The sequence below is a fragment of the Myotis daubentonii genome, chromosome 8 (genome assembly GCF_963259705.1).
Source record: "Myotis daubentonii chromosome 8, mMyoDau2.1, whole genome shotgun sequence".
NCBI classification, from domain to species: Eukaryota; Metazoa; Chordata; class Mammalia; order Chiroptera; family Vespertilionidae; genus Myotis; species Myotis daubentonii.
Genome location: NC_081847.1, coordinates 67110124 through 67125780, shown reverse-complemented (window position 1 = coordinate 67125780; position 15657 = coordinate 67110124). Strand labels below are relative to the sequence as shown.

Sequence of the window (15657 nt, the reverse complement as noted above, 5' to 3'; positions counted from 1 at the left end):
TACTGTCGGAGGTTTAGGGAAGATCCACAAATTAAGGATACAGGATGGAAAGTGACATATAACTAGTAATTTTTGTTTGAGGAAAAAATTAGTGCTCTGAAGCAGGAACTAAAATAAATCAGTTCAAAGGAGTCAGTAGAAATTAATTTTTCTTCTGGTTAAAAGTTATATCAAGCTCTTCAAAAACAAAGTATATTGATAAATAAGGAAAGAATGAAAATATACAATGGAATCACAACATGCATTTAACTTATGCAAATTCAACTATATGTTTTTAACAAATGGAGAGAAAAAGTTTTTTTTAAGGATGGGTGATTTAATTATGAGTTTTACATATATGTAAAATGTATCATTACAGGATAATTTTTGACTACCTGTAATTTAAGATGTGATCATTCATTCAGTAGTATTTTCTACCACTGTTGCTAATGTCAAAGCAAGATAATGAAAACAAACATAAATATAGTGCTAGATACCAACCTATAGATTTCAACATTCTTGTTCTTTTGTCTAGAGAGTTTAGAGGCGCTTGCTTCTCCAGCCACAATTACAGCATTGTTTTCCATGACAACACCAGTGCACACAGTTCCTAAACCCTCCCCATACTTGGGAGAGGAGATAAAGTAGGTCTTCCGTGATGCAGGGTCATAACAAAAACTGGCATCCCCATAGTTCCTACGTCTTGACTTGATTCCTGAAGAATTATTGCCAATGCAAAGCAAAAGACTAGTCGTCTCCATGCCGTAGCGAAGGTTTAGAGGGTGTTGTTGGGGTGTCTTGAAGGCTTTGAATGTGTTTTGAATGATGTCAATGCAGTTGGCATCACAGAGAAGCATTGTGTTCCTCTTTAGGGCTTGTCTTAAGAAAGAAGGATTTATAAGCTCCAATCTGACTTGCTTCAAAAGCTCAACAAGATGCTCTTTGCGCAATTCTTGGTTATGATTTACCCACCTCAGAACTAAGTCCAGAATGCTCTCCTCTCTGGAAATGTTAAGGTCATCTGATTTAATAAGCGTCAGAAATTGGTGCACTTCAAGTTCGAGTATCTCTTCATGTAAGCTCACCTCCGCAAAGTGCTGATATAAATATTTCTTCGATTGATCAGATAAATCTTCAGCTCCAATCTGCTTTGCAAAATAATAGATACCTACACAGTTGAAGGCATCCATGTTGTCCATCATATGTTTTTGACACACACTAAAGACTTCTTCCATCTGCATAAAGTAGGCAGCCATAGCCACAGTTTGTACATTGGAATTATTGATCTCCAATGCTGCACTGTACATATAATTTAATATAACTGACACGCTTTCTGCTGTGATGTCATGGAGTACCACTTCTCTCTGAGTACATTCAACTAGTCCACAGGTGAACATGGCTTTGAAATAAGGACTAAAGGCAGCCAGGACCAATCTGTGGCAAGGAAATCTCTCTCCTTCTGCTATGAGTACTACATCGACCATTTCTGTTAATTCTTTCATGTGCTTAATTTTGTTCAGTAAATTCAAGCTATGTTGGCATTTTTCTTTCCCCTCAAGTCTGAACTCCATGATACACTCTCCCGTGTTTCTAAGTAAGTCGTCTTTAAATTTAGCTTGATTCTTGAGGGGCTATTTGCATGTCTGATTACTCACAAAGCAACGGAGATGTCTTATAACATTCCTGAGGGAAAGAAAAAGAAGCAGTTTTCCTCTAAGAAAAAAGTCTCTATAATATTAAAAATGCAGCATTAGTTTGAAGAAGCATTTATAAATAAATATTATTCATTCCAAACAGAATAGTTTAACTTTAAGATATCTACTTTTTCATACCTAAAAATAATGTCAATTGTATAAACAGTAAATTTGTATTTTCCTAACCAGCAGCAGAGACTTTTCTAGGGGGGCTGGCAAGTCCTCCCTGCCATGGTGGATGAAGACAGAAGCGATAAGATGGGCACATTTTGCAGTTCCATTTCCAGTTATCAAATATAGCTGCCCTCCCTGCAGGCAGGGGGTACAGAGCAGTGGTTCTCAACCTTCTGGCCCTTTAAATACAGTTCCTCATGCTGTGACCCAACCATAAAATTATTTTCATTGCTACTTCATAACTTTAATGTGGCGACTGTTATGAATCGTCATGGAAATATCTGATATGCAGGATGGTCTTAGGCGACCCCTGTGAAAGGGTCGTTCAACCGCCAAAGGGGTCACAACCCACAGGTTGAGAACCGCTGGTACAGAGGCAGGAGGTCACATTTCTCTGACGAGATGCAGCATCACCTAAAATGTTATGTGCATCTCCCCAAAATGCACCCAAATGTTAACATGGCCACTTCACAAAGTCACAACAGGGGCCATGGAGTACGGCTGAAAGGGAAAAAAAAAGGTCCCCTAAAGTTCTGCTCAAAACGTTGCTGTGGGGCAAACCATTCAATACAGATGCCTTGGAAAGCACAACCCAAGATCTGCTGATTTGAGACTTCACAACACTCGAAACTTACATCTAAATCACCCTAAACTTAGAAAAGGCAAAAAGTCATGAGGTTTCTCTCTCCTCCCTCCTTACTCAGCTTTTCTTTGTTCCCTATTTCACAGTAGCAGAGACGGCATCATTTCTCAACTTAAAGGGCACTCGTCTAATGAAAAGTCTCGCGAAGCTAGATGTCTCATCTTCATCTTCCCCAGGGAAATGGAAACAGCTGTTTCAAGGAAGTGACTGCGCAGATTTGATTTATGAAGGAGATTCCTTGAGTCAGTAACCTTAACGTGAGGAGAGGATCTTAAATATCTGTCGTCCTTTCTAGTTGGTACTTGGCTATAAGTTGCATGCAATAAGAATAAACATTAATGGCAGAAAAGTCAGTACTAAGAGGTTAAGAAGGGGAGGTGATAATTTCAACAACGGGAACACAACATTTGCAGCTGTGCATTTTATACATTTTCTAAATCTCTGTGATCCTGGAAAGAGTTAGAAATCTCATGTGTCTCAATAAGGCATGGCATTATTTTCAGTGCGAAATTAAAGTTCTTTTCAGGAAACAAGTGTTAAGCATGATAGGAATGTTTAATTATATAATGGCAACTATAAGATCTATAAAAAGGAATTATAACAACTAGCCAGAATCTGTATACTTGAAATAGGAATAAAACCCTTCTTGCCAGATTTTCTGGCATTAATAGCTCAGTTTTATTTCATTAGGAGCTTAAGACTTTATTTGCAAGGATTTGCAGGTTAAAAGAGTCATTATATTTCTGAACTCTTCTATAACACCTTATGACTAGCCTAAATCATATTATGTAGGCTACATTATACATAAGAACATCAATCAACTTTACAGATAATAGTTGTTACTTTAAGTTGAAAAAGCATAAAAGCTTTCTTATAAGAAAATACATATTCAAGCATTTTTAGTATGGCATTGATGTACAAGACTCCCTCAGAGGATATCAACATTAACAATGCTGGAAGGCCAAGTGCAGCTTCCAGATACGATCACTAGATCTAATATGCTGCAGGCAATTCAGACTCACAGTTCCTAAAACGTTGATCTTGATGTCGCTAGGACAGAAGCGAGTTGCTGAGGACCCAAATGATATGACTAAACCCTTAGGATTTCATATCTTTTTTAAAAAAATGTTTTTATTGACTTCAGAGGGAGGAAGGGAGAGGGATAGAGAGATAGAAACATCAATGATGAGAGAGAATCATTGATTGGCTGTCTCCTGCACACTCTCCCCCTGCCCCCGCCCCCAACCGGGGATGGAGCCCAAAACCCAGGCATGTGCCCTGACCGGGAATTGAACTATAATTGCAATAGGTGAGCTGGTTCATAGGTCAGTGCTCAATCACTGAGCCACACCAGCTGGGTGGATTTCATATCTTTAAGGCAGGAACCAAACCATTCTTGTCAAACATTTTGAAATAGGGCTATTTTAATAAAAAACACAGATGGTATTAGTTTCAAAGAGAGGTTAAGAATAGAACAATAACTAGCACATTTCCTGCTTGTTTTCTTATAAACACATTATACATAATATCTTATAAACGACTTTATAGTGGACAATGTTGGGTTTCCTCCAGCATCCAACTTGCCTGCATTTGATGAAATTGGGGTGGGATTGACTCCCATCTCCCTCACCACTGTGACTGGTTCAGGGATGGGTGTAAGATCTGAGATTGGCCTAATCAGAGTGTAGTTCAGGTCTCTGGTTCAACAGCTGGGGGTGTCCATGTGCTATATAGATGAGAGGTCTGGAACTGCTACAGCCATATTGTCATAAGCCAGTACCAGGGCAATATGGGGAAGAAGCAGTGAATCCAGAGCAATGGAGTTTGAAACATGCCTTATATCTGTATTTTTCAGTTTTGAGGGATGAGCCATTCCCTTTATTGTTTAAGCTAGTTTGAACTGATTGGCATTCAAGAGTCCTTATGAGTATATGTGGTAAATGTAAAAATATCAAGAAAAGGTTGAGTAAGGTACTTGCAACTATAATTTTGTAAATTTCCACTTCTGTTATATTATTATACTTTCTATTATTACACTGTCAAGTAAAAGAACCATAGAAACCTCTGCTTATCATCATTTCTCTTTAATAGAAGGCAACAACACTAAGACACTCTTCTGTGTTTACCTCTTTTCATTAAATGGCCACATTACACAGGTGCAAGAACTGAGTCCTGAACCCAATTCTATCTGGCTCCAGGCAGGGCACATGACTGGGTTGTGCTCTATCCCTGATAGGGGGGATGCTAGGTCTATGTTCCACTCTCACAACGATGCTTCTCTTACTCTCTCCCTCCCCCTTCCTTTCTGAAAATCAATAAAAATATTTTTAGCCCTAGCTGGTTTGGCTCAGTAGATAGAGCATTGGCCTGCAGACTGAAGGGTCCCGGGTTCGATTCTGGTTAGGGCACATGTCTGGGTTGCAGGCTCAGTCCCCAACAGGGAGCATGCAGGAGGCAGCCAATCAATGATTCTCTCTCATCATTGATGCTTCTATCTCTCTCTTCCTCTCTGAAATCAATAAAAATATATTTAAAACAACAACAACAAAATATATTTTTTTAACAAAGAGAAAATAATGGACAATATGGCAACTACAATGTGCAGGACTTGAGTAGCCAGTTGCCACCTCTCAGGTGCACATCTAATCACGAGCACTACCCTAAATGCACTCTGAGTCTCCTGCTGGTATGGACAAATGCCTGATTCATTTAATAGGAACAGTCATCCCCACACTGGGCGTTTAATAAAGGCCAGGAGATAAGACACGCTTCTTTCTTCTTGAGGAGTTCACAGCGTTTTGCATTCTCACCATGCTTTATACTTTTTAAAGAGCTTAAAGATGCTTTATAGCTCATTAGTTCGTCTAAAGAATCCGGGGGGGGGGGGCGGGGGGGATGCACGGCAATTATATTCCTGGCTTTAAAGTTAAGAGTTGCCTGGGGATACTTCGATGTTTACTGAAAATTTTTCAAGTGCCAAGAGTTCTAGCAAGACAACCTGGAACAGAATGAGGCTTGCTTCTCCTTTTCTGGAGCTTACAGTCTAGTAAGGGAGGCAAACGATCAAGCAGTTAAAGTCCAGAGTTAAAGTCACAGACCATGATGCATAATGTGACAGGAAGGGGAAGAGAGCCCGGCTGGGTGGAGGTGGTCTCGGGGAGGAGGCCCCTGCTGAGCTGGGCCCTGCTGGCCAGAGCTGGCCCAGGGCAACGCAAGGGAAGCGCTCCACCAAGACAGGGCTCTAGGCGCCCCGTGTCCCGCGCTCTCCTACTTACGGGGTGCTGCCCCTGCTTGGGGTATGGCCCCCTGGCTCCCTCCGCAGAGGCCGCCCGGTGGCTGTCAGGACGCGCCGGAGTCTGGAGGGCGCGGGCCGAGGGCGCTGGCGGCTGGCGACGGGCCTGACGGACCGGCACCGCCTAATATGGGCCTGTGTGGCCGCGGAATAAATAGGCCGCTCAGGATGGGCACGGGACCAGGTAGGCGCCCTGCCCAGGGCAGAGGAGGAGGGAGGGCGCAGGCAGGGCCTCTGAGGTGACAGCTGCGGGCCTCCGTGCCCCAGCGGCGGGACCACGCCCCCCAAGCCCGGGAGCCGCTCTGCGCCCCTGGAGGGCTCCCCACCCCCCACCCCGACTCTCCAGCTCCCCAGGCCGCTCTGCTGCAGGGTTACCCGCGTGCCAGGGCCACTGAAGATCCGCCAGGAGGGGCCGAGGACACATTTCTAAAGAGAACCTGGAAGTCAGATTTTTAAAAATGATAAAATCTATCCGTTTAATCTGTAAAAAAGAAAGAACTCTTACTATTTGCAACAGCATGAATGGACCTGGAGAGTATGATGCTAAGCGAAATAAGCCAGGCAGAGAAAGATAAATATCACATGATCTCACTCATTTGTGGAATCTAATGAACAAAATAAACTGATGGTAAAAAATAGACCCAGAGACACCTGGGAAACACTGGATGGGCCGAAGGGGACCGCAGGATAATTAAGAACAAGGTAAGACAGAAGCTTTCAGTCTGTATAAAGGCACAAACCAAGACACTCTTGGAAAATTCAGATGTTAGAGGATGGAGAAGAAGGTGGGACCCAGCCTGGGCAGGTAGGAAGGAGCAGAAGCCAAAGTGGAGGTGGCGGAAACACCAGCAGCCTGTACTGGGGCGCACAGAAAGGGACTCCTTCCCTGTAACAGAGTATGAAATGGGAAGAGATACCTGGGGTTTGTGACGACCCCTTTGGTTGATTGAAGGGGTGAGAGGCAGTGGGAGGCCTCAGAAGAAGCTGTCTAGAATGCAGCTCTGGAGAATCTGTTGTTGTTTTCATAACCCAATTGTCATTTTTTAAAAATAATTTTATTTTTTAATTATAGTTCCCATACAATATTATATCAGGTGTACAACCCAGTGATTCCACATTATATAACTTATTAAGTGATCACCCCAATAAATCTAGTACCCATTTGACACTGTACACAGTTATTATAACACTAGAGGCCCAAAGCACAAAAGTAGGCCTTCCATTCCCCGGCTGCCGGCACTGGCTTCCCTCTGGCACCTGGGCCCAGGGCTTCCCTCGCGGCCCCCCCTTTTCCTCTGAGATTTGCCAGTCTGTTCCATGTATTCATGCCTCTAGTTCTATTTTATTCATCAGTTTATTTTGCTCATTAGGTTTCACGTTCATTTATTTTGATTTTTATATTCAATTGTTGATAGATATGTACTTATTGCCATTTTCTTCTTCTTCTTCTTCTCCTCCTTCTTCTCCTTCTCCTCCTTCTCCTTCTCCTTCTCCTTCTCCTTCTCCTTCTCCTTCTCCTTCTCCTTCTCCTTCTCCTTCTCCTTCTCCTTCTCCTTCTCCTTCTCCTTCTCCTTCTCCTTCTCCTTCTCCTTCTCCTTCTCCTTCTCCTTCTCCTTCTCCTTCTTCTTCTTCTTCTTCTTCTTCTTCTTCTTCTTCTTCTTCTTCTTCTTCTTCTTCTTCTTCTTCTTCTTCTTCCTCTTCTTAAAGAATGTCCTTCAACATTTTATAACACTGGTTTGGTGGTGATGAACTCCTTTAGCTTTTTCTTGTCTATTAAGCTTTTTATCTAACCTTCAATTCTAAATGATAGCTTTGCTGAGTACAGTAATCTTGGTTGTAGGTCCTTACTATTCACCACTTTGAATATTTCTTGCTCTCTTGTAGGTAACTAACTGCTATTCTCTTGCTGCTTTTAAGATTAGCTCTTTGTCTTTAACCTTTGGCATTTAAATTATGATGTGTCTTGGTATGGGCCTCTTTGGGTTCCTCTTATTTAAGACTCTCTGTGCTTTCTGGACTTGTAAGTCTATTTCTTTCACCAGGTAGGGGAAGTTTTCTGTCATTATTTCTTCAGATATGTTTTCAATATCTTGCTCTCTCTCTTCTCCTCCTGGCATCCCCATAATGCAGATGTTATTATACTTGAACTTGACCCAAAGGCTCCTTTCACTATCTTCATATTTTTGGATTCTTTTTCTTTTTTCTTTTCTGATTGGGTGTTTTGCTTCCTCATCTTCCAAATTGTTGTTATTATATGTATTTATTGGCACTTTATTATTTTGTTATTCATGTTTTTAATCTTTTTTTTTTGCTTCTTCTTCTTCTTCTTAAAAAAGACCCTTTAATATTTATTTCTTTTATTAAAAGGTTTTAATGTTGACATACTTGCAGGTGTTCTTCTTTTCCTCATCCTTTGCCCACCTCTTTCCACGTCCCCCTCCTCTGCCATGGCCTTCACCAAACTATTGTCCATGTCCATAGGGTATGCATCAATGTCCTTTAGTTAATTCTTCATCTTCTTTATCTAGTCACCCCCCACCCCTCAGGCACCTATTAATCTGTTCCATGTATCCATGCTTCTGGTTCCATTGTGTTCATCAGTTTATTTTGTTCATTAGATTGTTTTATTTTTCCAAGTGTTGAGCTAGTTGTTCCACTTCCATTTATTAAATTACTCCATCTGGAGTTTTCTCACTTGAAATTCTAACTTTCTCCTATACCAAATTTCCGTATTTACTGTTTCCATTTCTGCACTGTCTTTTTTCCTACTGGGCTGTCAGTTTAACCTGTCTCAGTAACATTCTACTTTAAGTCCTATAGCTTTAAAATATCTTTTAACTCATGCTAGGGTAAAATTGTTTTTCTTTCAAAATTTTCTTGACTATCCTTATACATCTATTTTTTAACTTCAATTTTAGTGCCGGGAGCCGGTCCATCCTTGCTGTTTCAAGGGACCTGGCATATATGGCATACTGTTCTTAATATGTTTGCTCACCTTCTTGGCACTATGTGTTTTAACCAAGGTCACCTCTCTGAGAAAGGTTGTTTCCCCAGGTAGGGATTTTCCCCTGAAGTTAGGGAGGGAATAAAACCCCTTAACTAAGTGCCAGGCAGGTAATTAATCACTTTAACTACGAACAATCATGCTTAAGCTACATAATCTTTACTCCCTGGAATGGAGATAAGAAACGCCCTAACCTTTGGAATAGAGATTGATAGGATTGGATTCAACTGGTATAGATACAGATGTAACAAGACAACAAGACACAGAACCTACACAGAACCTAGAGACAGAAGAACTTTGCTGGAGAGAACATGGCAAAAGATCCTGGACAGAAACTGGAGACAGAACCTAGAGACAGAACCTAGCGAGAGAACATGGCAAAAGATCCTGGACAGAAACTGACCACAGAACCTAGAGACAGAACCTGGCTACAGAACCTGGATAGAACATGGCAAGAGAACCTGACTAGAACCTGGTGACTGAACCTGGCTGGAGAACCTGGACAGAACCTGGCTGGAGAACCTAGCGAGGGAACATGGCTACAGAACCTGGCTGGAGAACCTGGAGAACCTGGCTGGAGAACCTAGCAAGAAAACATGGACACAGAACCTGGCTGGAGATCCTAACCAGAACTTCTCTGGAGATCCTGACCAGAACTTGGCTAGAGATCCTGACTAGGCTGCTGATCAACTGAACTCTGTCTCTGTTTAATTCCTTCTTCGCCGACTCCGTCCACACCTTTGGGGACCCCTGGACCTGCTGGGGTTGGACCCCAGCATTTTAGAATCATTTTATCAAGTTTCCAAGAAAACTACTTTGGAATTTTATTTAGAATCACAAAAACTAAATAATTGGGTAAAAAGTAAAATGATAGACACATACTTCTTTTACTTAGGTGGGTGCAGGATAGTTAACAGTCAACAATTAACTCAATGACAACTAGGGGATTTGTGGTCTCTGCAGAGCGGTGCCTGTGCTTTGAGGGGTCCAGAAAAAAGAAAATTACTTTGACATTACAATGATATGCAAAAAGACAACAGACAGGCTCAGTTAAGGTAAAGATTGACGTTTGTCAGGCAGGATACCAGTCTAGGACGACTACCCACCATAAACTGCTTTTTAGTTAAAACGGTTTAATTTTAGACCATCCTTCGTGGTTGATTTAGGTCTCTGAGTTTGTAAGGCTGCCATGTAGGCCTCCCCGGAGCTTGTCAGGTTTAGCAAGTGGCCACTTTTCATCCACAGGACCAAGGTGGCTAAAGATGCTTTTTTATTCTTGGTTTTGCTTGTTTGGAACTAACTCTAAATCAAACAAAATACAATAGATAAAAAACAGTGATCGACGTGAATATCATGTAATCACCAGGGGGTTTTGGTGCTCTGCAATTTGTTTTGATTGACTCAGTTGTTTCCCTCTGGTTTGTGGGGAGCTTGCTGCAATACTGTGACTTCTGAGGACGGGTGTGCTATTAAATTTTGAACTTGTGTGAATTCCTTTTACTTCAAGTGGGTCTATATGCAGCCACAGCAATGCTCACTTTGTGAGAACAAGATACAACTTATTACCAACGAGTTAAAGGATGTCCTGTGACCTCAGCCTGTACCCAACACACCAGTGCTTTCTGGAATGCTCCCCGGCTTTCCCTTCCGTGTGTGGGGCCAGGCACTAGCTCTACTCAAAGACACAGTGTTGAAGAGGAATAGTGAGATGACTGTGGACTCTTTTGTAGACCTGTGAAACTTAGTTCAGCTGAAGAAGTCTTTTCATTGTAATCATTTCTGACCTGGGTAGTGGCTTTCTTTCCCACTCCCTACCCCCATCCTCTCGTTCCCTTTAAAAGTGCTGTAACCATAAAAAGGTTACCAACCAGGGGAAGTCAGTTTAGGGCCAGTAAGGTGGGATTTAAGTGTAACTGTGTAACTGACAGGATGATTCATTACTTTGTAGGTCACTGGAAAGGAGCAGAATTTCTCAAACTGTGCTCCCTGGGTTGATATTAATCATACAAATGCCCTAAGCACAAAAAGTTCTCAGGGTTCCAGGGCCAACTTGGCTTAGGATATGCTGCATACTAATTCCCCAGAGAGGGGACTTTACAATGTGCATTAGCATATTAAAAGTTCTGAGAAGTACCGCAGGGAAGAATTCAGTTTTAGTTTTCTGAGTGATTAAGCAGATATATTAGTACAAAGGACGAGTTTCTTTTAAGCCAAACAGGTTTCCCTTAGCACCAGTTTTGGAAGGGCTAGAGGAGGTTGAATGGAATTTTACTTTCTCTTTTGTCACAGTCTCCCCAGTCCCCATTAAAACATGTGTCCGTTAACGTAAGAAGACATTCAAATCTGTAAAGAATTTTTGTGAGTTTATTTGAGCCACACTGTCGACAATTGCGGGGAAGCAGAGTCTCTACATATTGGGATAATGCTCCAGGGAATGGCGGTTTTTCACCTATGTTTATAAATTACCATCAAAGGTGGAGATGTAAGTGGGTTACATGAAATGCATTGGTGATAGATTAAGGAGGTGGGAGAAAGCAAAGGGTGGGGGAGAGAAACCTCTGGGATTGGATAGAAAGTAAAATGGTAGACACATACTTGTTTTACATAGAGGGCACAGGATAGTTAACAAAATAACTAACAATGAGGGAATCTGTGGTCTGTGCCCTGGCGCCATTTGTTATTTTTGTGGCCTGAAGGGTCCAGAAAAAGGGAAGTTACAAGTTACCCTGACATTTCACAGTTATGTTATCTTAGGTGCAAAAAAGACAATAGGCTCAGTAAAGAAGGAAGTTGATCTCCGTCAGGGAAGACGCTGGCCTAGGACGTGACTACTATAAACTGTTTTTTAATTAAGAGGTTTTCATTTCAGACCATCCTTTGTGGTTACTTTAGGTCTCTTGAGTTTGCAAGGCTGCCACGCAGGCCTTCCCTGAGCTTGTCAGGTTAGCATGTAATGCCTTTTTGTCATTTTAAGTGAAATGCAATCAAAATCAAATTCCACTGAAAATATAATTTTAAAAATATATTTGTATTTCAGAGAGGAAGGGAGAGGGACTGAGATAGAAACATCATTGATGAGAGAGAATCATTGATCAACTGCCTCCTGCATGTCCCACACTGGAGATCTAGCCCACAACCCAGGCATGTGCCCTGATTGGGAATTGAACAGTGACCTCCTGGTTCATAGGTTTATGCTCAACCACTGAGCCATGCCAGCTGGGCAGAAAATATGCTTTTGCTTATTTATTCATAATGTCAGTGGTGTACTTAACTGCACTAGATAAAAAGGTGGACTTTTTAACTCACATGACACTTTCAGAAAATGACCTTCTAACGCAGCCAATGATAGACTTATTCAAATAATAGTTATGAAGACACTCCTGAGTCTTCAACGCTGTGGTAAGTATGAAAAAGATGTAGATATTCTAGAGCAGCGGTTCTCAACCTGTGGGTCAAGACCCCTTTGGGGGTTGAACGACCCTTTCACAGGGGTCGCCTAAGACCATCGAAAAACACATATATAATTACATATTGTTTACAGTAGCAAAATTACAGTTATGAAGTAGCAACAAAAATAATTTTATGGTTGGGGGTCACCACAATATGAGGAACTGTATTAAAGGGTCGCGGCATTAGGAAGGTTGAGAACCACTGTTCTAGAGTCAGGGTGGTAAGGGATAAGAAAATTGGGAAAATACCAGAAGCCCATACATATCCTTCATGGGGCTACTCCAGAGGCAGAATCCTGCCGTCAGCATTAGGTGGCTGTGGGAGGAGAAGTACCAGCGTGAGCCGGAGAGGGGCATAGCCCAAGCCAGAAAGTAGGTTGTCCTTTTACTGCCACACTTGAAGGTTTTGCCAGGGACACCAGCACTCACAAACTGAATTCTGACGTGTATCAGTTCTCAGTGATAACATTGCTGCTGTGTAACAAGCCGCTTCAAGCTTCTGTTACTTAAAACAGTATTCCTTTATGATCACAGGTTGCCTTGGGTTGATCTGACACAGGCTCAGCTGGGCAACCGTGCTTCAGGTTGTGGTGCTGGAACACCTCTGCTTCTTACTGCAGGTCTGTGAGTCAGCTGGGGCATCTCTGCTCACATGTTTCTGTTTCTTTTTCTTGAATTCATTAGGTAACATTGATTAATAACATTATAAAAGTTTCAAGTGTACAATTCTGTATATTGCATTGTGTGTTCACCAGCCAAAGTGAAGTTTCCTTCCATCACCATTTATCCCCCCTCCACCCTCTTCTACCTCCCACAACCCCTTTGCCTCTTGTAATCACCATACCGTTGATTGTGTCTATGAGTTTTGATATTTATTTTTGCTTAATTCCTTCACTTTTCGCACTCAGCCCCCCAATTCCCCACCCCCATGACAGCTGTTAGTCTGTTTTCTGTATCTATGAGTCTGTTTCTATTGCGTATGTTTGCTTATTTTGTTCATTAGATTCCACATATAAGTGCGATCACATGGTACTTGTCTTTCTCTGACTGGCTTATTTCACTTAGCATAATGCTCTCCAGGTCCGTCCATGCTGTCACAAAAGGTAAGATTTCCTTCTTCTTTATGGCCGAGTAGTATTCAGTTGGGTACATATAGCACTCATTTACTGATGCACAGTTAGGTTGCTTCCAAATCTTGACTATTATAAGTAATACTGCAATGAACATTGGGTTGCATATATTCTGTCAACTTAGTGTTTTGGGTTTCTTCAGCTACATTCCCAGAAGTGGAATCACCGGGTCATAAGGCAGTTCCATTTTCAATTTTTGAGGAAACTCAGTATTGCTTTCAACACTGGCTGCACCAATCTGCATTCCCACCAACAGTGCATTTCTCCACATCCTTGATAACACTGTTGTTTGTTGATTTATTGATAATAGCCATTCTGACAGGTATAAGGGGATATCTCATTGTGACTTTAATTTGCATTTCATATGTCTCTTAGCCATCTGTAGGTCCTCTTTGAAGAAGTGCCTGTTTAGGTCTTTTGGCCATTTTTCAATTGGATTGTTTATTTATTAGGTGTTGAGTTTCATAAGTTCTTTATAAATTTTGGATATTAACCCCTTATTAGATGTATCATTAACGAATATGTTCTCCCATTCAGTGGATTGTCTTTCATTTTTGTTGATGGTTTTCTTTGCTGTGCAAAAATATCAGAAAAAAAATATTGTTATGAGAAATGTCCTAGATTTTACTGCCTATGTTTTCTTCTAGGATTTTTATGGTTTCAAGTTTTGCATTTAAGTCTGTAATCTGCTTTGTTATTTTATTTATTTATTTTTAATCTTCACCCAAGGTTATTTTTTTCCCATTGATTTTCAGACAGAGAGGAAGGGAGGAAGTGTTGTAATGTACCCCTCGAATCACAGAAGGACGCCTCAAGAAGTCGAATTAAAGAGTCACATTTATTGCAATCCGGGACTATGAGGGGTCATTCCCAAATCTCATAGTAATAAGATGGTCGAAAAACCAGACTTATATAGGCAAAAATCACAAAGGTATTGATTACATCCCAGGGTTTGGAATGAGGCACCTGGCTCGCAAAAAAGCAGATTACAGAAGCAGAATTAAGCATGTTAATTATAGTTTTTGGGTCTCAGGGTCACTGAATTGACAGAAATACATTATCTAGAGCCCTCGGGTCTGGAATGAGGAACCTAGTTTGCAGAAAAGCAGTTTTACAGAAGCAGAAACGGCATGTTATAAACACATTATCTAGAGCCCTTGGGTAACCTGGGTTAAACTTAGGCATGTTATCTAAATTACAGTTTTGGGTCTCCGGATCACACATTATCTAGAGCCCTTGGGTCTCCCGACCACTGAGTTGTCAGGACAATTTAGAGTAATTGTGCTGTCCTGGTCTCAGGACCACTGAGTCAGCTGGAACGCACCACCTGTGGCCACTAAAACAATTTAGGATAATTGTGCTGTCCTGTTTCCAGGTACAGAAGGATGTGCTCACTAAGACCAGTAAGATAACAATCAATGGGATAGTCATTCAATCGAATGGGATGATTTATACAATTCAGAAAATCAAAATAACTTTTCTATTGTTAAGCCAAACAACAGGGTTAGAGTTAAACTATAGTTTCTACATGATTGCTACCATACTTCAGAAGAAGGAGAGGAGAGGAGAGGAGAGGAGAGGAGAGGGGACGGGAGGGGCGGGGAGGAGAGGGGAGGGGAGGGGAGGGGAGGGGAGAGAAACATCAACATGAAAGAGACACATCAATTGGTTGCCTCCCATACGTTCGGGACCAGGGGCGGGGATCAAACCCCACACTAAGGTATGTGCCCTTAACTGGGAATTGAACCCATGACTCTTCCTTCGGTCCATGAGCCAACACTCTAATTACTGGGCCAAACTGGCCAGGGCTGTTTTGAATTTATTCTTGTGTATGGTGTAAGAAATTACTCTGGTTTCATTTTTTTTGTACATATCTGTCCAATATTCACAACACCATTTACTTTATTCCATTGTATGTTCTTGCCGCCTTCGTCAAATATTAATTGAACATAAACTCATGGGTTTATTTCTGGGCTCTCTATGCTGTTCTATTGATCTATTTGTCTATTTTTATGCCAGTACCATGCTGTTTTGATTATTATGGACTCATAATATAGTTTGATATCAGGTAATGTGATTTCTCCACTTGGTTCTTCTTTCTAAAGATTGCTGTGGCTATTCAGGGTGTTTTGTGGTTTCACATAAATTTTTGGCATATTTGCTCTAGTTCTGTGAAATACACCATTGGTATCTTGATCAGAATTGTGTTGAATCTTGTGGAAGGCCCCCTGCCAGGGAAGGTGCTGGCTTTCTTTTAAATTCATGTCGACTGAACCCATGATGAAGGTAGAG

General features: G+C 41.5%; 1 protein-coding gene across 2 annotated transcripts in view; it reads right to left on the bottom strand.

Annotated features, from left to right (window-relative positions):
• Positions 1-5938, bottom strand: part of KBTBD12 (kelch repeat and BTB domain containing 12) — a 28937-nt gene extending 22999 nt beyond the window's left edge. For both annotated transcript variants that reach the window (XM_059706783.1, XM_059706784.1), the window contains exons 1-2: positions 5766-5938; positions 481-1662 (exon numbers count right to left, since the gene is read on the bottom strand). In XM_059706783.1, the coding sequence (XP_059562766.1) occupies positions 481-1550 (1070 nt within the window). In that variant the 5' untranslated portion in view covers positions 1551-1662; positions 5766-5938. The remainder of the gene's footprint in view (positions 1-480; positions 1663-5765) is intronic.
• Between the last annotated feature and the right edge of the window lie 9719 nt (positions 5939-15657).